Here is a 23,303-nt window from a genome sequence, read left to right as displayed (position 1 = left end):
CTGTGTGTCTGGCCATAACTGTCACCTTTCAATCCAGCTTATGTCTGTGTGACCCCCAAAATATGTGTTCCAGGATTAATAAAAACCCCAAGCTTCTGTAAACTGGAATGAGCATATCACCAGAATTTACTCCTACCCTCTCTGCAGGCATAGCCGAAGAGCAGAGATTCATAGCAACAAGACACACCTTGCCCTGCCCTGCCCTGCCCTGCCCTGCTCTGCTCTTCCCGGTCCTGCCCTGCCCTGCCCTGCCCTGCCCTGCCCTGCCCTGCTCTTCCCGGTCCTGCCCTGCCCTGCCCTGCCCTGCTCTTCCCGGTCCTGCCCTGCCCTGCCCTGCCCTGCCCTGCTCTGCCCTGCCCTGCCCTGCCCTGCCCTGCCCTGCTCTTCCCGGTCCTGCTCTGCCCTGCCCTGCCCTGCTCTTCCCGGTCCTGCTCTGCCCTGCCCTGCTCTGCTCTTCCCGGTCCTGCCCTGCCCTGCTCTGCCCTGCTCTTCCCGGTCCTGCTCTGCTCTGCCCTGCCCTGCTCTGCCCTGCCCTGCCCTGCCCTGCCCGGTCCTGCTCTGCCCTGCCCTGCCCTGCTCTTCCCGGTCCTGCCCTGCCCTGCTCTGCCCTGCTCTTCCCGGTCCTGCTCTGCTCTGCCCTGCCCTGCCCTGCTCTGCCCTGCCCTGCTCTGCCCTGCCCTGCCCTGCTCTGCCCTGCCCTGCTCTGCCCTGCCCTGCTCTGCTCTTCCCGGTCCTGCTCTGCCCTGCCCTGCCCTGCTCTTCCCGGTCCTGCTCTGCTCTTCCCGGTCCTGCTCTGCCCTGCCCTGCCCTGCTCTGCCCTGCTCTGCTCTGCCCTGCCCTGCTCTGCCCTGCCCTGCTCTGCTCTTCCCGGTCCTGCTCTGCCCTGCCCTGCCCTGCTCTTCCCGGTCCTGCTCTGCTCTTCCCGGTCCTGCTCTGCCCTGCCCTGCCCTGCTCTTCCCGGTCCTGCTCTGCTCTTCCCGGTCCTGCCCTGCCCTGCCCTGCCCTGCTCTTCCCGGTCCTGCTCTGCTCTTCCCGGTCCTGCTCTGCCCTGCCCTGCCCTGCTCTTCCCGGTCCTGCTCTGCTCTGCCCTGCCCTGCTCTGCCCTGCCCTGCTCTGCCCTGCCCTGCTCTGCTCTTCCCGGTCCTGCTCTGCCCTGCCCTGCCCTGCTCTTCCCGGTCCTGCTCTGCTCTTCCCGGTCCTGCCCTGCCCTGCCCTGCCCTGCTCTTCCCGGTCCTGCTCTGCTCTTCCCGGTCCTGCTCTGCCCTGCCCTGCCCTGCTCTTCCCGGTCCTGCTCTGCTCTTCCCGGTCCTGCCCTGCCCTGCCCTGCCCTGCTCTGCCCTGCCCTGCCCTGCCCTGCCCTGCTCTTCCCGGTCCTGCTCTGCCCTGCCTTCTAACACCTGAGCCCCAGAGACAGCACCATAGGCCTGCTAAGAGCTAGGCAATGTCTCCAGAAATGACAGGGTGGGATGGAGGCCTTAGCAGACCAGCGGGACTAGGTCAATGGGCAGCAGGAGGTGAAGTATCATCCCAAGTTTACCAGAACTAAGTTGTACTGAAGTCCCAAGGGGCTGGAGCACAGTTCAACAGGGCATAGCAGATGCTTCCTTCAGGACAAACTTGGTGAGGAGGGGGGAAAAATGGGAAGGGATGCCTATGAAGGTAAGGAAGAGGAAATATCCATCAATGGAGCCTGTCCCCACACACTCCTGCCCTGAGCCACCATGTAGCTGCCTCCACCAAGCGTAACTCCTGGCACTCTACTTGGCTGCGTTCCCTGCTAAAGCCTTGTCCAGTGCACCAAAGTCAGCACTTACAATGTTAGGTAAGAGAATAAATGAGGAAATGAATGAGTACACAGATCATCTGTTGAACTTAAGTCATAATTCAAAAGTGAATGAATAGCCTGACCAGGCGGTGGCACAGTGGATAGAGCATTATACTGGGACCCGGAGGACCCAGGTTCTAAACCCTGAGGGTGCCAGCTTGAGTGCAGGCTCATCTGGTTTGAGCAAGGCTCACCAGCTTGAGCCCAAGGTCGCACCTCTGGTCAAGGCACTTATGAGAAAGTAATCAATGAACAACTAAGTTGCCACAGCGAGAAATTGATGCTTCTCATCTCTCTCCCTTCCTGTCTGTCTGTCCCTATCTGTCCTTCTCTCTGTCTCTCTCATGAAATAAATAAATAAATGAGTGAGTGAATAGAAAAACACTGGTCACTAGACCCAAGGTCAAAGTCATGGACTGTATATCCCAACTCCATTTCTTAGGATCTAGATGACCTTGGATGGATTGTGTCACTTTTGTGAGCGGTGGCTTCATTTACAATGGAGTCACAGGACTACAAGAGCATTCAGTGGGGGCAGACACCTGGTAAATGCAAGTTCACTGACAAGGTTGTTGAAAAGTTGTGTCATGGGCCAAGGGTAGGGAGCAGGCACTAGGCATCCTGGACCCTGCAGCGGAAGCTTCTCAGCTGCTGGGGCACAGCCAGCCCCCAGAGCGTCCCCCACCTGCCCAGACAGTGCACAGGCGGCACCGAAGCACAGGGCTGAGACCTGAATGGGACCCTGACCTGGAATACACACATTCCTTTTCCATTCTTTATAAATCAGAAAATTAATTACCCAGAAAAGAGTCATCTGCACCAGAAACCCAAATGAGTTTAATGTATAATTTATACATGAAAATGTAGATGTCATTGTGTGACAAATCACCGTAAAAATATTTTTGCAGTTAAATTTTCAGGCATCTGTCTTCCTCCCAGAAGAGGCTCTGCACAGCCCATGCGAGGCCCCGGGGCTCAGGCCGGGTGGGGTCGGAGAGGCAGCCTGTCATCTTCCCTAGCTCGGGACCCTGCTGCCCACACAGCCCAGCCCAGAGGCCCCGGGCTCAGCACCAGCCATGCGCAGCCAAGTCATAGCTCTGCCCCCTGGAGGTCCTGCTGTGTCTTGTTCAAAATGAGAATTTAACAGTCTGTGCCAGCTCTGTGCCAGACCCAGAAAGGGAAGACAGAATGGAGTAAGGGCCCACACTCCAGGCGCTTTGAGTCCCCTGGGGGAGCTAGGTAAGCAGATGATGAATGACAGTGACAATGTGACAAGTGCTAGCGTCAAGGTGGGTCCCACATGCCAAGCAGCTGCAGGGGAGTAAGTAGTTCCCTGTGCCAGGAACCTCCCCTTCAGGGCAGGGGACTGGTACTGAAGGAACCTGTCAGGAGGGTGAAGGCAGGGGGCATTCCAACAGGAAGAACTATTGCTGCAGAGACAGAGCTACAGTGAGCGTGTCCCGTGGGTGGAGTGGAGCCTGTGGCATGTGGCAGGGACAGAGCTACAGTGAGCGTGTCCCGTGGGTGGAGTGGAGCCTGTGGCATGTGGCAGGGGACTGTCCTGAAGGAACCTGTCAGGAGGGTGAAGGCAGGGGGCATTCCAACAGGAAGAACTATTGCTGCAGAGACAGAGCTACAGTGAGCGTGTCCCATGGGTGCGAGTGGAGCCTGTGGCACGTGGCAGGGACAGAGCTACAGTGAGCGTGTCCCGTGGGTGGAGTGGAGCCTGTGGCATGTGGCAGAGACAGAGCTACAGTGAGCGTGTCCCGTGGGTGGAGTGGAGCCTGTGGCACGTGGCAGGGACAGAGCTACAGTGAGCGTGTCCCGTGGGTGGAGTGGAGCCTGTGGCACGTGGCAGAGACAGAGCTACAGTGAGCTTGTCCCGTGGGTGGAGTGGAGCCTGTGGCACGTGGCAGGGACAGAGCTACAGTGAGCGTGCCCCATGGGTGGAGTGGAGCCTGTGGCACGTGGCAGAGACAGAGCTACAGTGAGCGTGCCCCATGGGTGGAGTGGAGCCTGTGGCACGTGGCAGAGACAGAGCTACAGTGAGCGTGCCCCATGGGTGGAGTGGAGCCTGTGGCACGTGGCAGGGGACTGTCCAGCAGGGGCCTGGAGTGGAGAGCAGGAGCTAGATGCGCAAGAGGCCAGCACGCCCTGTGCAGAAACAGGACTCTGTCCAAGACTGAAAACTTTAAACAGATCAAGTCTGCACTTCACTCCAGAGAACAAACAGATGGAGGCCAAAAGGAAACTGGTGGGGAGTGAGCCCGAGAGAAGAAGAACGGGTTCTGCACACTCTGATGTGAGCACTCACACGGAGGACCACCCCTGGCAGATCTCAAAGCCCACCCCAAGCCACAGAAGCCCGCCTGCTTCAGGGTGCCCTCATTCAAGGTGCACCAGTCCCTGGGCTTGACTGGCATGTGAGAGCAGGTAAACCAACTAAAATGAAGGTTGGGCCCTTGCCACTGCCACTTGGGGCTGGTCACTTATTGTGCAGGAAATTCCCTGACACGCCCTCCCTAGATGCCCACTGGAGCACACTCTCACATGAGGTCAGGGAGGCAGGAAACTGTCCAGTGTTGGCCCTCACTGAGAACCCCTGTGCTGCCCACACAAGGCAGGGAGCAACTGCGCATCTTGGTTGCACCTGGCCTCTGTCCCAGAACCACTAATGAGGGTCTAGAATATGGTTCTTCATCCCCAGGCAATCACCAACTGTGTCTAAGACAATCTGAGACCTCACTGGTGTCCACCCAGAATTCAGGCCTCCCAGAACTCGAGCTTCCCACAGACAAAGCAAGTCCCATTCCTCAACACCATCATACCCTCTGGGCAGCCCCCTCTGCAGCCTTGGAGCCCTACAGATCTGGTCAAAAACTAGAGGTTCATGCTAATGGGAACAGACGCTCATAGAACAAGGGTTTCAAGCTCCAACCCCGCATCATGCCAGGGGCCATTTTAAAGAAGAACGTAGCCTGGCATCAACAACCGGACCCCGTGTAACTCCCCAGCACATACCTCGCTTGACCTTCGGGGGCCTGAGGCCCTCCGCCTGGGCCAGGGCCTCCCAAGCCTCGCGCTCCCGCCAGCGCCGCAGCTGCTCCTCTCGCATTTTGTAGAAGAGAATGTGCTTCTGCACATCACTGAGCTCTCCGAGGAGCTCGGGGTCGAGGTACCCGTCGTACAGGATCTGCTGCAGCATGGTGCCACCTGGACGCACACGCCAGAAGGGCAGCCAGCGGCAAACCCAGACAGGTGGGACACGCCAGCCTACTCCTCAGCCTGGCTCCTCACTCCAGGGCCACTCCAAGAGCCCCTTCTCTGTCCAGCATCGTCATTCTGTCTCAGCTCCCCGGAAGGAACAAATTCGTCTCCTCTGCCCAGAACGGCAGCAGGGGCAAGGTAGCAGGAAGCCAAGAGGCAGCGGGGACCCTACAAGGGGACGCAGGCACCAGGAACAACCTCGTCCTTCTGCTGGGTGACCAAGCATCGCATCCCAGCAGTGCCTGTATCTCGGCTTTCCCTGAGGTTCAGGGACAATGCGGAGGGTCAAAGCCTTCAGCTCCAAGGGACAATGCCCAGGCACAGCCCTGTCTGGGCCACAGGTGTCGAGTGATCTGTTAGTGGAAGGTAACGATGACACCAGCTGTATCGATGACACTGCCCCGGCCAGCCAGGAACCGATCTCTCCTCCGCAGGTAAGAGGAGGAGGAGGAGGAGGCAGCTTTGCCGACTGATTCCATGTCTTTTGAGCCAATTTCAAACAGGCCAGAGCAGCCAGCCAGCCAGCAGCCTCCGGCTCCTCTGTCGTCCCCGTCACGCTCCACATTTCCTCCCTTCTTCTCCAGGACATCTGGCATCCTGAGGTAATGCTTTTAAAACTCTGCCTGAGGGGAAGAAAGAGCTTCCTTCTGTATTATAGCCAAGAAAGAAAATAAAAAGCCATCAGGAGGGCTAACTAAAGGAGCTTTATTGTGGAGTTCAAGGACAGGAGGAGGCAGACATCCTCTCCCCTTTCCCTGTAAGGAGGTTCTAAAGCCATGCATGTGCTTTCAATAGCCGTCCATTCTGCTTGCTGTCGCTGATCTTTCTGTTGTTTGTTGCATCTTCTCTGTGAGCGGAATCGGAAGCACCCTGGACAGACGGACCCAGTTGGCTTTCAGATAGGTAGGAGCTGCTGTTGCTGAGACCAAAACCCCAGCCTAATAGGTGCTCTGAGCTCCTCACAGCTGCCCTTGTATTCAGATAAGGAAATCGGGGTTCAGAGATGTAAGTGGCGTGGCTATGGCTACCCAATCAATAAGCTGCTACACTGGGACTGGACCCAATTTTCAAATTTGACATCCAATGGCAACTATGAATCTTTTGAGGGTTTAAAAATGTAACCCAACCAGGAGAAAATAAACAGGATTTGGCATTTGGCATTTGGCATTGTGGCCTGGTTGCATCGCTGATCTTCATGTCCCCATGAAGGACCAAAGGTGGATCAGGCACTCAAGAGTGCTGGAACACAGGTGACAGGAAGAAAAATTAAGGAGGCTCAGATGCACTTTAAGCAAGAGGGGCAGGCTGCCCCTCCCCGCCATCTAGTGGCTTGTCCCAGTGTGACCCATACCCTGGCACTTCCACACGGAGGCTCCTGCCAAGCAGCACTGGGGCCCTGGACTCTGTCCCACCACGCCCTCTTCTCTGTCCTCCTCACCTCACACGTTCAGCAACTACCCCTCATCCCCCACCGGGCGTCCTGGTCCCTCTCAGGTTCTTAGACCCAGAACCCTCTCCAGCCTCCTCTCGTCTCCCACACATCTGTTCTCTTTCGTGCCCTCTGCGTGGCTGGGTGGGAGCCGGGCCCGAAGAGGAGACAGGAGAGAAGGAACACGAAGAGAGCTGCTGGCGGCGACTTCCTCCCTTCTTTCTGGGCCCCCAGCCGCATACGCAGCGCGGAGGGCGGGAGGGCGCTGCGCGGCGTGGCCGGAGCAGGCAGACTGCGTGTGGTGTGAGATCCTGCGTCCCGGCGGAGCGGTGATCGTGTCACCCTTGCGGTGGTGACACCGTTCGGGGAAGTGGGCAGTAGCCAGACAGGAAGGACCTCCCGTTGTGTGCCGCAGGGGGAAACCCGGGGGCAGTGGGGCAAGGGCCAGGCGCCGCGCGCACCTGGCGACGGCCGGACCGCTCTTCGCAGACTCGCTGCAGCGGGCGCGGCCGGCAGACACCGCCCCCTGCTGGCGCCCGCCCGCCAGCGCCCACCGGGCGGAGCAAGTCGCTCGGCCCGGCCTGGGGCGCCGCCTGGCGGCCCAGAGGAAAAGGACAGCCTGCGTGTGGGGCACCCTGGCTAAGCGCACCGCGTGTGGACGTTCCGAGATTTGAGAGCAGCGGGACACAGCGGCTGCCAATGCCCCCGACTCCCCCGGCAGGGGCCACGCACGAAAGGAGCCCGCGGCGGTTCCGTCGGGGGAGTACCTGGTGACTGAAGAGAGGCCAGGTACCCTGGGATGTTCAGATGTGGGTTTCTGCCGCCTCCCCACTGGTTTTATTTTGTTTCCATTTTCCATTGGCCTGTGTGTTGTGTTTAATTTTGCATGCCAGCGCAATTTTTTCTGGGGCAGGAGTGCGCACACACAATGCCGTGCAAGTAACGGTACACAACCTGAAAGTCCCCTCTGTGGCGTCGGGGACTGCTCAGGGAGGACCATGACACCTGTGATAAAGGAGGGTGCAGTTGCCACGTCTGCTTTGGCGAGGGAAGATAGCCACAGCAGATGCAATGAAAAGGAGACGTGCTGAATACTGTGCACAGTGCAGTGCATTTTTTAAATTCTGTGTCTATTCTGTGCAGACGAAGCACATATGGAAGAACGCACATGGGTTTTGCTTTCTTCTGGATACGGGGAGGGTGACCACTTTAGACGACGCTATTGTTTTAGGCAGTAAGATACATAATCCATATGAAGAAATAAATTGTATTTCAAAAGTCCTTTAAAAATGTGACTCCAAAATATTGCCCTCTAGAAGTCAGTGCTGGTGGGCAGCGGGCACAGCCTTGTCCACACCAGCACCCATGCCCAGAGCGGGACAGGTGCAGGCAAAGCCAGACGTCCCTAGCCTGGGAGGCTAGTCTGTCACCAGAGGTCAGAAGCTGGAGAAGGGCTTGGAGGAGTTTCTCTGCAGCTCTGGTGTTGGCTTCAAGAGGAGTCTGGAAGAGCAGGCAGCAGGGAAAACAGTAGGCAAACTTTGGCCAAAGTCAGCAACAGAGGTGATGCTTACATAGGGGAGTAGCTAGGGGTAATCAAGGAGCGCAGACTTGGGGAACATTCCTCATCCCAGAGCCTCCTGTCAGGTGTCACTGCTTCCACCTAAAATCCGTTTTAAACTCAGATCATGTCATTCTTTGCTAAAAATCTTACCATGGTTCCCCTTTATTCAGAGGCAAAGCCTTTACAGGAACCGGTGATCTGCCCCCACCTCAGAGAGCCCCTCAGCACTCGCCCTCCATCACTGGCTCCATCCTGCCGGTCTCCTTGGCTTTCTGCAGACACACCTGGAACCAGGACACTGTCCCTCCCCAGGGCCTTACTTATACCAGTCGTTTCTTCTTCCTGACACTCATGGGAACTCACATGGCTCACTCACCTCCTTCAGGTCTTGGCTCAAACTTTTAGCTCCCTATACTTCTGAGACTCCTTATTCTGCTCTTTTCCTGTATCAATTTTACAATGATACTGTAAAATAATCATTTTACTTACTCGTCTGTATTTCTGTCTATGTCTCCTTAGTAGATAATAAGCGACACAAGGGCAGGTGTTCCACTGATGCCTTCAGGACCTAGACCACTGCTTGGCATAAAGCAGGTGCTACATAAGCACCTAGCGGAAAAGAGAATGAATGGAGGAACTTTCCAGGTGGAATTGGTGAGAGCCCTGTACAAATTGGGGAGGCATCCAGAGCAGGATTCTGCTGGAGGCAGAACCAGTCACAGGCAGATGGGCTGACTCTGTGGGACACTAGGTGGACAGGCAGAGGCTGCCTGCCATGGCTGTTCTCTCATACACTAACCTCAAAGACAGGATCAAATGTTGGCCAGAGAACTCCATCACCTTGGCCTTGGAAATGCCTTGGCACAGCCATCATGTAAGGATCAGCTACAGCAGTGGTCCCCAACCTTTTCTGGGCCACGGACAGGTTTAATGTCAGAAAATATTTTCACGGACCGGCCTTTAGGGTGGGACAGATAAATGTATCACGTGACCGAGACAAGTGTCAAGAGTGAGTCTTAGACGGATGTAACAGAGGGAATCTGGTCATTTTTAAAAAATAAAACATCTCGCCTGACCTGTGGTGGCACAGTGGATAAAGTGTCGACCTGGAAATGCTGAGGTCGCCGGTTCAAAACCCTGGGCTTGCCTGGTCAAGGCACATATGGGAGTTGATGCTTCCTGCTCCTCCGCACCTTCTCTGTCTCTCTCTCCTCTCTCTCTCCCTCGCTGTCTCTCTCTCTCCCTTTCTTTCTCCTCTCTAAAATAAATTTTTTTAAAAATCTTTAAAATAAAAAAAAAAATTAAAAAAAAAACATCGCTCAGACTTAAATATAAATAAAACAGAAATAATGTAAGTTATTTCTTCTTTCTCTGTGGACCGGTAGTGGTCCGCGGCCCGGGGGTTGGGGACCATTGAGCTACAGGAAGGCTCTTCTTACATTTGCCACCTCCCCTGTACGTAGTCACTTGGGGAAGCTGCTCCCAAGAGCACATTTAGGATCTTGCCTGGTCTCAGTTTTGCAATCCAAGGGCTCAGTGAAAGTCTAGAGTAGTTTCTGGCTTGTCACCAGTTAAGCTCTACTGAAAAATTACGGCCATAAAAATCAATGGTGTCCCTGTATGAGTGCAACAATTACTTAGAAAATACAAGGTGAAAAAGATCCCGTTCACAGTAGGAACCAGCTATGAAATACTGGGAAAGAGTTTAACAGTGTGGGGACCTACGTTAAGAAAAATAAAAGTCTTCACTGAAAGCATACGTGGGATGTAAGTAGGTACAGGAACACAGCACATTCACAACTGGGAAGACCTACAGCTATCAAGTGTTCAACTCACCTGTGTTCGTGAGCCCCCAAGAGGCCTTCGGGAACCCCTGCCATGGTAGTCATGACCTTGTGTGGCCACATTACTCATATCAGAGTTGGTCTGTGTGGTCAGTGGAATATTCCAGAAGTGATGATCTGTCATCTTTGAGACCAGGCAATAAAAGACATTTTTGTTTCCCCTTTGGGTTCTTTCTCGTGCTCTCTCACTTTCTCTCTCCTCTCTTCATTCACTCTGGGAAAACCATGTCTGAGACCCGCGGGGCGAGGAACTACAGCCTCCTGCCAGCAGTCACGTGAGTGAGGCAGGCAGAGGGCCTGGTCACGTGAGGCTGCAGCCCCGGCCGGCAGATTCACCGAACCCTCGCAAGGGGGACTGCGCCAGGACCACCCTGCAAAGCGGTTGCTATAACCCCTCAGAACATAGCTAGGTAGTCTTAAGCTGCTAAACTTCCGGGGAATTGTTCAGCATCAATACATATAAAATCTCAAATTACCTTAAACATCTGATACAATTTCAAGCCAAACCTGAAAATTAATTGGGAAGTGGGGAACAGGCTTGATAAAATGATTCCCAAGTTAGCCAAAAGAATTAACAGATGAGAACAGCCTAGAAAATAGGAAAATTGAACACTATTGCCAGTATTCAAACACACAAAATCAAACATTTTAGTTCTGACACAAGAACAGGCAGATTGAAGTGAGAAAGCCTAGACACAGATCCAAGTACATATGTAATTATTTAGCATTTGCTCAAAGTGGCGATTAATATCAGGGAGCAAGGGGAAGGATGGCTAGTCATTCAATGAGCAGAGCAGGAACAACTGACTAGACCCTCTCCTGTTACCTGGAATCCTACTAGGACATCCTCAGTGGTTGTGGTCTCTGTGGGTTCTGTGGCATATGGAAGAGTAATTACCACAACCTAGTCACAATAGTGAACATTTCAAAATAATTGATGGGTTCAATAAACAGGGTTTAGGTGAATAAATCATGGCACATCTGTAGGATAAAATGCTCCACAGCCATTAGAAAAGAATATTTGTTAGCATAAGAGGGTGCTCACACTATTACTAAGGGGGAAGGTAACCTGTAAAATATTATGTGTAGTATTACCCGTTTTACGCATCAAGAAAAAGAATATTTTAACCCCTACTCCTCTCTAAGGAGATTAAGCAGATTATTTATTTATTCTGATTTAAAAGAGAGGAGAGTGAGAAGCATCAATTCATAGTTGCTTCACTTTAGTTGTTCATTGATTGCTTCTCATATGTGCCTCGACCAGGGAGTCCAGCTGAACCAGTGACCCCTTGCTCAAGCCAGTGACCTTGGGCTCAAGACGCTGACCTTGGGATCATGTCGATGATCCCACACTCAAGCCAGCAACCCCACACTCAAGCTGGCAAGACCACACTCAAGCCCATAACCCCGTGCTCAAGCCAGCGACCTCAGGGTTTCAAGCAGGTTACCTCAGCGTTCACGGTCAACACTCTATCCACTATGCCACCACCAGTCAGGCTTAAGCAGATTCTATTAAAAGGAAAGGCCCGTGATCTAGAAACCTTACTAGGTTTGGACGTGCATGTATGGGAGGCTGAGCTGCAGTGAGCTCAGACCACCCTGAAACTGCAGACCACCCTGCCCCAAATCTTTTTTTTTAATTGAGGTAAAATTGGTTTGTAACATAAGTTTCAGGCACGCAACATTATAACTCAGCACCTGTATATACACCATGTGCTCACCACGAAGTCCAGTTTCCATTCTTCACCATGCAATTATCTCCTTTACCCATTTCACCCTCCCTCTACCCTTCTTCCCCTGGTAACCACCCATCTGTTGTCTGCCTCTATGAGTTTATTTTTGTTTGTTTCATATTCCAGTATAAGTGACATCATACAGTACTTGTCTTTTTCTGTCTGACTTACTTTACTTACCATAAATCCTCAAGATCCAACCATGTTGTGGCAAATGGCAAGATTCCACCTTTATTAAGACTGAGTCATATTCCATTGCATACATACACATCTTCTTTATCCATTCATCAATCAGTGGACATTTGGGTTACTTCCATGTCTTGGCTATTGTAAATAATGCTGCATTGAACACTGAGGTGCAGATATCTTTTAAAATGAGAGTTTTTGTATCCTTCAGATAAATACCCAGAAGCGAAGTTGCGGGGTCATACGGAAGTTCTATTCCTAATTTTTTGAGGAACCTCCTTACTATTTTTCAGAGTGCCTGCACCAGTTTACATTCCCACCAAATATTCACTGAAATGATATAATACACAAAACACTTGCTATAAGTAGATTTCTTATTTGGGGATGTGGGGGTGGGAGGGAAGTGAAGTTTATCCAGTTCTGCCAGAACACAGGAGAGACAAAACAGAGACCACTAACGGGTATAGGAGTTGAAGGCACACGGGCTGCAAGGAACATGAGTCCCTGCAATTAGCAGAATTCATGGGAGGGCTTAGGCTTTTTGCCCCCATGGAATTGGTGGGATCGGAGTACCTCCAGAGAGCAAGGTCTCTAGACATTTGTAAACGACATTTGTAAATGAAGAGACAACAGCACAAACATATGCGTTTATGGTTTTAACTTCAGAGCCCAGGGCTGCAGCCAGCGGGCCTGACTACTTGGGCAGTTTCCACAACTCATTCACCTCTTCTGTATCTGCGTAAGTCATCAGAGTGCTCAGGGGCTTCCGTCAGCATTGAGTGAGTGTGCCAAGTTATATGTCACGGTAGGTGACAACGTGAGTTCTGTTTTCCTGCTCCTTAATCAGGAACCTGACTCCTCACTAACTTGGTTAATCAAAATATTAGATGGGGGTGGTGGGCTGTGGTAGCTGATTCTGTCTGCCCAGCTAGCTTCCCAGACCCCTGGTTTAAAGGGGAAAGTCCTGAGTCCCAGACAGGCTTAGACCTGGCATTGATAGGGAAACACTAGAAGAAGTCAGCTAATTTTCTAAACAGGTGCTAACTCAGGGCTGCTGGCACCAGCCTGTGTACGGTAGGAGAGACGGGCCAACGTGCACACAGAGGCAGATGCCGATGGAAACACCCTGGCAGGGTCAAGTGCGTTCTAGTCCATAAGGCCTGGTCCCTCTGTGGACGACCACTGTCCCTCCCTGCCACTGGAGCTGGTCAACTCTCTTTTACTTAATCTTGTGTGAGTTAAGAGCATCACAACCCCTATGTCCTGACCAGGTCAGTGGCTAGGCTCTCTCTCTTCAACTTGCCAAGGATGCTCGGAGACAGCCGGAATGGAACACTAGGTGAGGCACGTGGGCCAGACCATCTCTAAGGCCCCTTCCTGGAAGTCCTCCCAGGCCCAGGTCCCTCTGAATGCAACCAGGCCACTTTCTCACTGCCCAGCCCCTCTTTCTCAGCCTCATGGTGCAGAGACAGTGACACAGTGAAGAGAGGCACTTTCTAGAGGGGAGTCCCCTGCTCCTGGGAAGCGGAGACCCTTGTGCCTGCACACAGCTAGTGCCGTAGGAAGCCCTGGGTCCTCGGGGCAGAGGCAGCACCGAGCGGGCCGCCGCCTCTCCACCAGCTGTCTGACACGAACAGCTGGCCTCCCCTCGCCCACATCCTCGGCCCCATAAACCTCTCCTGAAGCCCCAGCCCTGAGCATTAAAAACCATCCTACTCCATCTGAATGCCCTCGGAATGCGGCCGCTCTGCAGTCTAAGATTGACCCGCTCAGCCCAGGACTAGTTCTTAACTCTACGGGCAGGAAGCAACTCCAGGCCCCAGATGGCAAACAGACTCATCCCCGGCAGGCAGAGCAGCCACCACCAAACCCCCCACGTTCCCCAGGACCAACTACAGACAGTTTACAACTGTTCCTCTCAGCTGCAGTCCCAGCTAAACCATGGACCCAGCCCCAGCAAGCCCCCAGAGTCCTGACCACTAGAAACATGCAACAGTGCCCTTGCCCGGCCAGCAGCTGAGAACCCGAGCGAGTTCGGCCCCTGGACCAGGTACTCGCACGCTGCGGAGCCCTGGGCTCGTCCCCACGTCCCCCTCAGGGGCAACCACAGATCATCAGCCAGGGGGAGAGCTTCGACTACAGGTTCTCTTTCCTATGGAAATACTGCCCGTTTCTTAGAACTTCCTAATGGAAGAACTTCTATTACAGGTTCTTCAAACTTCCAGTAAGGCTCTCATATAAGAATACTACCAAAGTCCTCCCGCTCCCTGAGCTTCTCAGAATGGCTTAGAGCCACAGAAGGAAGGTCAACTCACTGCAAAATGCATTTGTCTTGCAAAAGAGATTTGAATGCACATACTGCAATCAAGTCATCCCAGGAATGGTTCAGAAGGAAAAAGGAGAGAGGGACACCAAACTGTCATGACAGGTTTCCAGGGAGTGCAACATTGGGATCTCTTGGTTTGATGAAAGGTTTAATTCTTAGAATAGGTGACTTAATATTCTGTTGCCTATGGAGTTGATTTGGTCCTCAGAGCCGAGGTGATACCCACACTCCTGAATCTGGCCATTGGGTGGATGCATCGTGGTGCCTTTGGCAAAGGTTGGGAAGATGGAAGGAACAGGATGGGGTATGGGTAACATTTGGGGTTGGGGAAGAGAAGACAAATTCGATTTGGGACCCAGTGACTGAGGTGTCTCTGGGAGTGGACAGGGAAACAGTCTAAAGCAGCTTTGCTGACACCAGGTTCTCTGGGCAGCAGACAGCCCGAGTCCTTCATCCATCCCTTACTGAGGGGCAGCCGGTGCTCTGGGGACGCCTCCCACAGTGGCTGCCCCTCACCTAGGGCACCTGGCGGGCCCTACCCCCAGCCTCCACCTTGTAGTGAGAAAGTGGCTGCTCTAGATTAGCCTCCGAGCTCACTATTTTAAAAAGTGACCTCTGCCAGATGGACAGGAGTGGAAGAAAATTTGGACAAGGAAGCAAGATTCTGGGTGTGTCTGGTTGAAAACGATACATTGCTTAGAGCACACCCTCCACTTATCTGGCCGATTCTGAATTCAGCCTGTGAGCTCTTCTACTCTAAGCTGTAGAGTTCACGCAAAATACTTCTTGTCTATAGACATATATGTAGTACATTCCAATGTGGCTTAATTGACCCCCAGGAAAATAAAAAAGGAAGTCAAACATTCCTTGATTCAACATAGGTTCATTGTGATTTCTCCTTTAAACTGTGTGAGTCTTACCAGCTCTCATTTAATTAAATAAAATATTTGACATATGCATATACTGTATAATACTTCTATAAATGATGCCTTTTGGGGGGGAAAGGGCATCATCTCTAACAGAGGGCACAGAAAGAACCGCTGCCCATCAGAGAAGGAAAGACTTGCCATGGTCCATGCAAAGCAAACCCCCTCCCTGCCCCATCCACAAAACCCCAACAGGAGGGGTCTGTGTACGTCCAGGGACAAGAGGCTCAGTTCCTCCCAGAGGCCGCTCCACTTCTCATATTGGACCTCAGCTGTGTGGATTGTAAAGAACAGAAAAGAAAAACAGATATGAAACTAAAAGCACAATGCTCCCACCCCACCACCATGACAGCTGAAAGACTGCTGTGCCCGAACCCACAGCAGAGCCAGCCACCCGAGCCCCTGCCAAGGCCACCAAAGCGAGGTTGCTGGGCCCACACCGCCTTCGAACAGAACCTGATGTAGCCGCATTTCTTGGCTGACTTCCCTTCCAGCACGTTTTCAGACATAGAGATTTTTTTCCCCGGAAGGTGGCAGAGCACGTGCAATGCCTGCTTCCAGACCCTTTTCTCTTCCCCATTCTTACTAACCTCCTTTCTCCCACAGACCATCCCACCCAGACCGCTCAAAGGCAGGCAGCGGCCCCTCTGCTGGATCCTTGCGGCTGGCCTCTACAGACAGCCCTGGGCTCCTTGGCAGGCAGCGGCCCCTCTGCTGGATCCTTGCGGCTGGCCTCTACAGACAGCCCTGGGCTCCTTGGCAGGTGAGGGCCCCTCTGCTGGATCCTTGCGGCTGGCCTCTACAGACAGCCCTGGCTCCTTGGCAGGTGAGGGCCCCTCTGCTGGATCCTTGCGGCTGGCCTCTACAGACAGCCCTGGCTCCTTGGCAGGTGAGGGCCCCTCTGCTGGATCCTTGCGGCTGGCCTCTACAGACAGCCCTGGCTCCTTGGCAGGTGAGGGCCCCTCTGCTGGATCCTTGCGGCTGGCCTCTACAGACAGCCCTGGCTCCTTGGCAGGTGAGGGCCACTCTGCTTCCTCGGGGGGCCCAGGGGCAACTCCTCAGCTTGAGCTGGTTCCCTGCAGGATCCACACTCCAGGCAAGAAGCAGCCCCTTCTCACACCTCCCACCCTTACGACAGAGAAAACAAATCTTAAAATCCACATGCTGGGGAAGCTTCCCACAGACCTCAAAACGTTGTTCCTAAAGGACAGGGAAGCGGGTGTTATTTCAGCCTGGTGGGAGTTTGCACTGTGTCCCATGTAACTCAGGCGGCTCAGCCCGGGGGAAAGTGGTAGCTACTGATAAAACCTCTTCAATGATTTTATTAGCAGTGTTGTTGGAGATCTGTACCAAGTAACCAGGTCCTATGTTAAATGCTTACCCACCTCACCTCGCTTACCCCTTGAAACCAACCCACATCAGTGTATTATTAACCTCATTTTATGAAAAAGGCTCTAAGAGTTTAAATAACTTATCAAAGGCCACAGGGCTAGTAAGGTGACTGAGGATTCAATACCACCTTTCAAGTTGACCAAGACTCTCACTGACACTCCTCTAAACACTCCTGGAACCCTTGTGAACTAAAGATAATTACCTCCACTTTAGGAAGGAAGAAACCGAGGCACTTAAGGCATTCGGGGTGTTTCGTTTTGAGCCCAAGCTCAAACTCATGCTCAGTACTCTTCCCAGCCGGGCACAGGTCTCAACACACAGGAATCTGCCTGGCACCGGAGGGAATGGACAGTCCCACAACATCCCATCCTGTCCCCCTAAGGAGGCACTCCCAGAGCTGACCCTTCCCCACTTTCCTGGGGTCCCCCTGCCATGTGCCGTGTAGCCGGCTCTCCAGGGAAGCGGCCAGGCAGGCAAGTAGAGCCCATCCGCCCGGTGCCGCCTGAACCCAGGAACAGCACACGGCCATCGGGGCAGGCGGAGTGGTATCTGGACCCTAAAGCCCCATCGCAGGGCACTGGGGTCTTCAGTGAGATGAGGCTCCTTCTGACGTCACAACTGCCACATCCCAGGTGCAACCAGTCTGGCAGGTGCCAGGCTCCTAGTGTCTGCCAGGCTCCCTCCATGTGCAACTTTGGGGGCAGCATGAAATCTCAAGTCCGTGCCCTACCTACAGGAGAATGCCACCCAGTCTGTTCCCACAGAACCAGCCATCTCCCAAGGCAAAGGCAGAGAGCTTGGGCTCCCCTGCCCATCTGGCTCAGCTAGGGGCTACAGGGAGGGGGCCAGTCCCTGGAGGGACCTCACCCCTCCCTGCCACCCCTCAGGCCCAGAACTAACCCGTTCATGGGATGCTCTGGGCACCCTTGTCACACACCAGCGACGGCCCAACCCTGAGCATTACTCTATCAACCTACCTTCCTGGAGAACTCTTAAAACATGTGTTCCTTACAAACACTTCTAGGAAGTGGTCCCAGTAATAACATACCATTGGGTTTTTATAAGCGCTTGTAAGAGCAAAACACGGCAGCAACTAAACACCCATTAACGGAAGCCTGACGTATTGTTGGCATTCTCTCCAGTATCCCACCTGCAGGGAGCTGTTTCCCTGCTACATGGGGATTGAGGAGCCTCTTCCCTCCGGAGCTTCTCCACCACACCATCCCCTTCAGCGAGGCCTGGGGTCATCCATGGAGGGTCTCCTCTCCCTGGCCTGAGTGAGGGGGCCACCGTGGAAGGCAGAGCAGAGACAAGGAAACCAGATCCTGCTGGCGTCACTGAGCCACTCAGATCAAACCAGCCCTGAAACTCACCCCACCTCTGGACTTTCCAGTTTCAGGAGCCAAAAACCTCCCCTCATTGTTCAGACCAGTTTGAACGGGGTTCCTGTTACCTGGGTCTGTAAACATACTCCCACGTACAGAACAAGGTTCATTCATGTGGGGCAGTCCCGCAAGGGACAGCGTGACCGCGCAAACGCATGGCGGACGGCTCTGCACCAATGGAGAAACAGTTCTGACACACATGAAATAAAATGAATTGTAGGCTGCTATGTTGGACCTGATTCTCATCCGTGGGAAAAAGACGTGAACATGCATGGACATTTTCTGGATGGGTACTTCATGGTGGCTGCCTCTGGGAACAGAAGACACACTTAACTCTCCTATGCTTAAACTGCTTTTACTTAGAAGTCATTTGAGGTGATAAAATCACAGTCCAAGGTGGTAATTTATTTTGGGGTTGTTTTTTTTAATTTTTATTGACAGAGACAGAGAGTCAGAGAGAGGGACAGGCAGGCAGGAAGGGAGAGATGAGAAGCATCAATTCTTCATTGCGGCACTTTCGTTGTTCATTGACTGCTTCCTTATATGTGCCTTGACCAGGGGCTACAGCAGACCAAGTGACCCCTTGCTCAAGCCAGTGACCTTGAGTTTAAGCTGGTGAGCTTTGCTCAAACCAGATGAACCCATGCTCAAGCTGGCAACCTCGGGTCTCGAACCTGGATCCTCCACATCCTAGTCCGACACTCAATCCACTGCACCACCACCTGGTCAGGCTTTTGGTGCTTATTAAGCCATGCTTTAGGAGTCCCTACTGACAAAGAGGGAAGGGCAGGGCAGGGCAGGGCAGGGGAAGGGAGGGGAGGGGAGGGGAGGGCAGGGCAGAGGAGGGGAGGGCAGGGGAAGAGAATTGTTGCAGACCCATCCGGAATGCGTCCTTCCTCCTTCTCCAAAGCCGCTAACTTCACTCGAAGCGTCACCATTTACAGGTATTGTACCCACTCACGGGTATCGTACCCACTCACAAGTACTTTCACCTTTTTCTTCCTCCCAAAGTTGTGCCACAGTCCCCATCAACAGCGTGCACTGCAGGGCTTTATTTTGTTTTTTTATGTTTTGTTTTTATGAGCCACCCTGGAGAGCCCCAAAGTAGTTTCAGAACAAACATACCTTTACTGCAGTCTTTGAGGAGGAAAAGCCAGGTCATGCCGACTTTAGAAGCTGAAAGGCCCTAAAGGTGTACAGGTCTCTGGATTTTTGGAGAGCACACCCAGACACACGAGGACAGTGCTACAAGAGGCCAGTGTGCCCCGGAAGGGCAGGTGGCACCCTCTTGGATGACAGACACAAGCTCCATCATGGGGGACAGGTTAGCACAACTTAAAGAGGCAGACGACCTGAAAACTCTGTGACCTGTGGACAGACCCCGAGTATGACCGTAGAACAGAAAAGGTCTATGTATGAAGGTCACACAGCCATCCCACTCACCTGGTACAGCTGAGGGCACTGGACATTGGGTGACAGGCTCTCCCCAGGACAGACCCTGGGTGCTGGGACTACTGCAGCAGACCCTCCCTCCCTTTCTCCATGACTCGCAGGCCCTCCTCCTCTTCTGAGGAGCACCCCCCAGGGGTCCCTAGGGCTGCAGTGGCCTGCACTCAATGCATGCCCATTACTGTCCCAGGGGCGGCCCTGCACAGTGTGTCCCCTGGAGAAAGGCTGCATCCAAGTTCTCACCGTGCCACACAGAGCGCCCTCTGGTTTGGCAGAGCAGTGAGCCTGCTGCCCGGAGCCAAGGCCTCCAGGGCAGGGTGGCGCTGAGATCTTTGGGGGCCACACCCTGCTCTGCTCCAAAGGCCCCTGAGACAAAACCCAGCACACCAATCTATGTGTAGAGGCAGGAGTCAGCACTCTGGCTTTCTTTAAATAAATGCCTGTTGCCTGCCAGAGCCCAGTGAACAGGACGGTCCCTGGGAACTGCTTCTCCGCCTGGCCCTGCCTTGGTTTTGCTCAGCAGGAGCCAATCAGAGCCTCAGAATTCAGGGCTGGTGGCACCAAACCTCCAGGATAGTTTCCAAAACCTTGGCACTAACTTACCTTTCTCCAAGTTTCAGGTTTGGGGCACAAAAAGACCTCCTCAGAGCTGGGTTTATTTACCATTAGGTATTCTGAGCTTCCTGTGTTCCAGGAAGGTTCTTGATCCATTCGCTTTTATTGTTGAACATGTGGGGACTCTCACACGGGCTCCTCACGTACAGTGCAGGTGACCTTCCTGCCGGCTCCCGGGCCCGTGGGCAGCAGGAGCCCCTGAACACGGGCGGCCCGGGCAGCAGCAGTGTGGCTGGAGGCATGACGAGGACGGGTGGGAGCGGGCAGGGACCTGGCAAGCCTGAGCCACAGAAGTGGAAGGCTCTGAGGAGTGGCCCAATATCAGGCACGGCAGAGGCCAGGGAGGGTGGCGAGTTTGGTGACAGGGAACAGCATCAGTCGGGGAGGAAAGGGGCAGGCTGTGGTGAGGAAGGGCACAGAGCCCAGACAGGAAGCTGCCTGGGAAGGAAAGGGGCAGGCAAGAGGCTGGGGAGGGGGTTTGTGTGAAGGGGTCAAGGGAGAGGAGGTGGGTGGGGAGTGACCAGAGGGCAGTCTGCACAGAGCCCGTGTTTGTTGAAGACCCTCCTCCCAATCCTAGGCTGATTTTTCTATTCTCATCCAACTACTCAGCATCAGATGAGATAATAAAAAATGGCCAAAAAGCTGCATAAACTAATTGGAAAACAAACCCAACTCTAAACTTGCCTATGAACGGGGCTGTGACCCTATGAAAAGACTTGCAAGGGGTCCACCCACCTGCTCTATGGGGATAAATGGGACAGCAGGAGCTGTCCTGAAGCTGCTGGTGCCCACACACTGGCAGGGCGGGTCTGGGGCCACCAGCCTGTGCCAGGGCAGGCTGAGTCAGAGGCACCGGGTGCGGTGGGCACGCCACTCACCCTGCCAGACAGGCCCGCAGGTCTGAGGTCCGTGCAGCAGGACCAGGTCCGTGCACAGTGTCACCCCGCCATTCTGCCTGGATCGTACAGCCTGGGTCTGCACAGGAAGAACCTGAAATAACATTTCCACTCGGCCACCAGTCCCCTTACACCAGGGTAACTGCCATGCAAAGCATAACTGAAAGTGGCTCACAGAATCTAAGAAACTACTTGATAAAATTTATTTCCTATTGTGTCAACAATGGGCGGCCTTCACCATCTGCTCTCCTGTCATGTCTCGCCACACCCTGTCCGGGGTCCCTTGGAAGCGAGTTTACCACCAAGATGCTTAGGCCATCTTGATGGGATCCAAAACAAAAACCACCAAAACAACAGCATTATTATAAAGATATATTCCATAAAAGAGTTTGGCAAAGAAAAGCATCAAACTTCCTAAAAACACAAGCATTCTTCTTCCCCTAGTCTACAGGGGGAAAAAATGAGAAAAAAAGAAAAGAAAAAATGACAACATCATCAACAAACACCCAGCAGTACACGCCACACTAGCGTGTACACTTCGGCAAGTCAGTGAAGGTAGCGCTCAATCCCTGAATGAGGAGGACAGAACTAGTACAAGGTCCAGAGAAGCATTAGAAGGTAGCCTCGCCCAAGGAGCACAGATGCCTGGCCATCCCTGGGGGGCTCAGGACACAACACAGACTTCATTTCTAAGAACAAGCCCAGAATATCCCCAACAGCTGGGGTGGACATGGTGACCACAGACATCTCAGTTGGGGAGGAGGGAGTCACCTCAAAAGTTGGCAACAAAATGTCCCGAGCTTCTCCGCCACGGCAGGCAGGGTCTGAGCCACGGCACAGGGGACTGGTCGCAGAGCTCTCTCCAGGAAGAGGCAGTGCCAGGCTGGCCCGCTGGTCGTTAGCATGTAGCCTCGAGAGGGGCCCTGGCCAAAGGTCCCAGGCTGGCTGTCTGGCGGGGTCCTTGGCCTCGCAGTGAGTGAAGAGTCAGCATTCAAGTTCCGGGTGGCAGTTTCAGTAGCACCAAGACCAAAGACATGAGGCCAGGCTGGGGAGGCATGGCTGTGTGCACTGGGGGTGCAGAGGGAGGGGAACACGCGTGTGCACCTGGGCTGTCAGGGACAGAAAGGAGAAGCTGACGGGCTGCTTCTGGAGACACGCAAGGGAACTGAAAGGGACAGCATCCGTCCCAGACACCGTGTAAGGCTGCTTGGAGGAGATGCCAGAGGAAATGAAGGGATGTGTGAGGACGTACTTACCCCTATAAATAAACTATGTACACACTAAGAAAAGAGAGCCCACTCTCAGAGAGGAACCATGCCCACGGTCCCCCTCGTGCCTTCCGGGCATAATGCTGTTGAGACTGGAGGTGGCTCTTGGCTAGAGGGGCAACAGACCAGGCACCCCGTGCCCCAGTCCACACACTGGCTCAGGCTTACTTCACATGGACACGGCTGAGGATTCTGCAACATGGGGCTCATGCAGATACCACAGGCCCCACCACCAGCCTCTGGGACCCACTTGTCCCCTTACACCCCCAGTGACAGGCAGCACGCCTATGCTACAGGAGAAGCCTTGTCCTTACCCGCTGGCCCCCAACCCATGTCCCACTCACAGAGCACAAGGCTGCCCTCCAGCCCAGCACCGAGTCACGAGTGGTGAGGAGGCCAGGGTTCCCTGCAGACACACTTGGGCTCCAGGAGGACCAAGTCAAACCCTCTGATCTGCCTGTCCTCAGTCACCAACCCCACTCAAAGGCATATTCCGTCTCTGGGTAGACCCCAGCAGAGGCCTTGGTCACAGTTCCTTTTGTTAAGACGAGGCCTCTCAGTCTTCGGCACCAGCAACCAGGATCAGAGGTCACGTCACACTGATGCTGAAGATGGGGCGCTGGCTCTGGCAGGGGGCGTCCACTTGCCTCCCGCTGGACATAAAGGTGACAACAGAGAAGGGCTTGCCCCCCAGTGTGGCTCAGCTCTGCTCGCTCAGCTCCGCTCCTCAGAAGTGATGGCCGGCCTTCACCGCCTCGATGTCTGAGATCAGGGTCTTTGCCAGGAATATGCCAAATATCTGAAAGCCAGGGCAGCGGCGTCAGGGTCGGAACCCAGGGAGAGACAGGTGATGTACGGTACCTGGCACAGCACTCCCACCCCACCCCACGGACTGAGGATGCGGGGAGAGTAAGCAAGGGGCATGTGGCAAAACAAAACCAGCCCAACAGTAAGACTGAATCCCTACAGCCTGAAGGGGATAAGAGCCGGCGGACCCTTCTCAGCTCCAATATAAACGGCATGTCACACTTGACGGGCCGGGACACACCCTGTGCCCGGGGTTAAACCAAAAATAACACGGGCATACTGACTGGTTCCGATTCCCAAAATAATAATCCTGAACGTTTCCCGTGAACCTGAATCCTCTAATAAAACCATGGTTGTCCCTGATTCTGACTGAGCTGGGCTACATCCTGACCTT

The 23,303-nt window shown here is 53.8% G+C and overlaps 2 protein-coding genes across 4 annotated transcripts in view; both read right to left on the bottom strand.

Annotated features, from left to right (window-relative positions):
- SH2D4B (SH2 domain containing 4B) overlaps window positions 1-5,350 on the bottom strand; it is a 123,735-nt gene extending 118,385 nt beyond the window's left edge. Inside the window, exon 1 of the mRNA XM_066348650.1 lies at window positions 4,847-5,350. Within this exon, the coding sequence (XP_066204747.1) occupies window positions 4,847-5,030 (184 nt within the window). The 5' untranslated portion in view covers window positions 5,031-5,350. The remainder of the gene's footprint in view (window positions 1-4,846) is intronic.
- Window positions 5,351-21,193: 15,843 nt separating this feature from the next.
- TSPAN14 (tetraspanin 14) overlaps window positions 21,194-23,303 on the bottom strand; it is a 76,783-nt gene continuing 74,673 nt past the window's right edge. For all 3 annotated transcript variants that reach the window (XM_066348798.1, XM_066348800.1, XM_066348801.1), the window contains one exon: window positions 21,194-22,901. In XM_066348798.1, coding sequence (XP_066204895.1) covers window positions 22,830-22,901 — 72 coding nt within the window. In that variant the 3' untranslated portion in view covers window positions 21,194-22,829. The remainder of the gene's footprint in view (window positions 22,902-23,303) is intronic.

This window comes from Saccopteryx leptura, chromosome 9 (assembly GCF_036850995.1).
Source record: "Saccopteryx leptura isolate mSacLep1 chromosome 9, mSacLep1_pri_phased_curated, whole genome shotgun sequence".
Lineage (NCBI taxonomy): Eukaryota > Metazoa > Chordata > Mammalia > Chiroptera > Emballonuridae > Saccopteryx > Saccopteryx leptura.
Note: the sequence above shows the minus strand (reverse complement) of the source record. Positions and strands in the feature narration are given on the sequence as shown.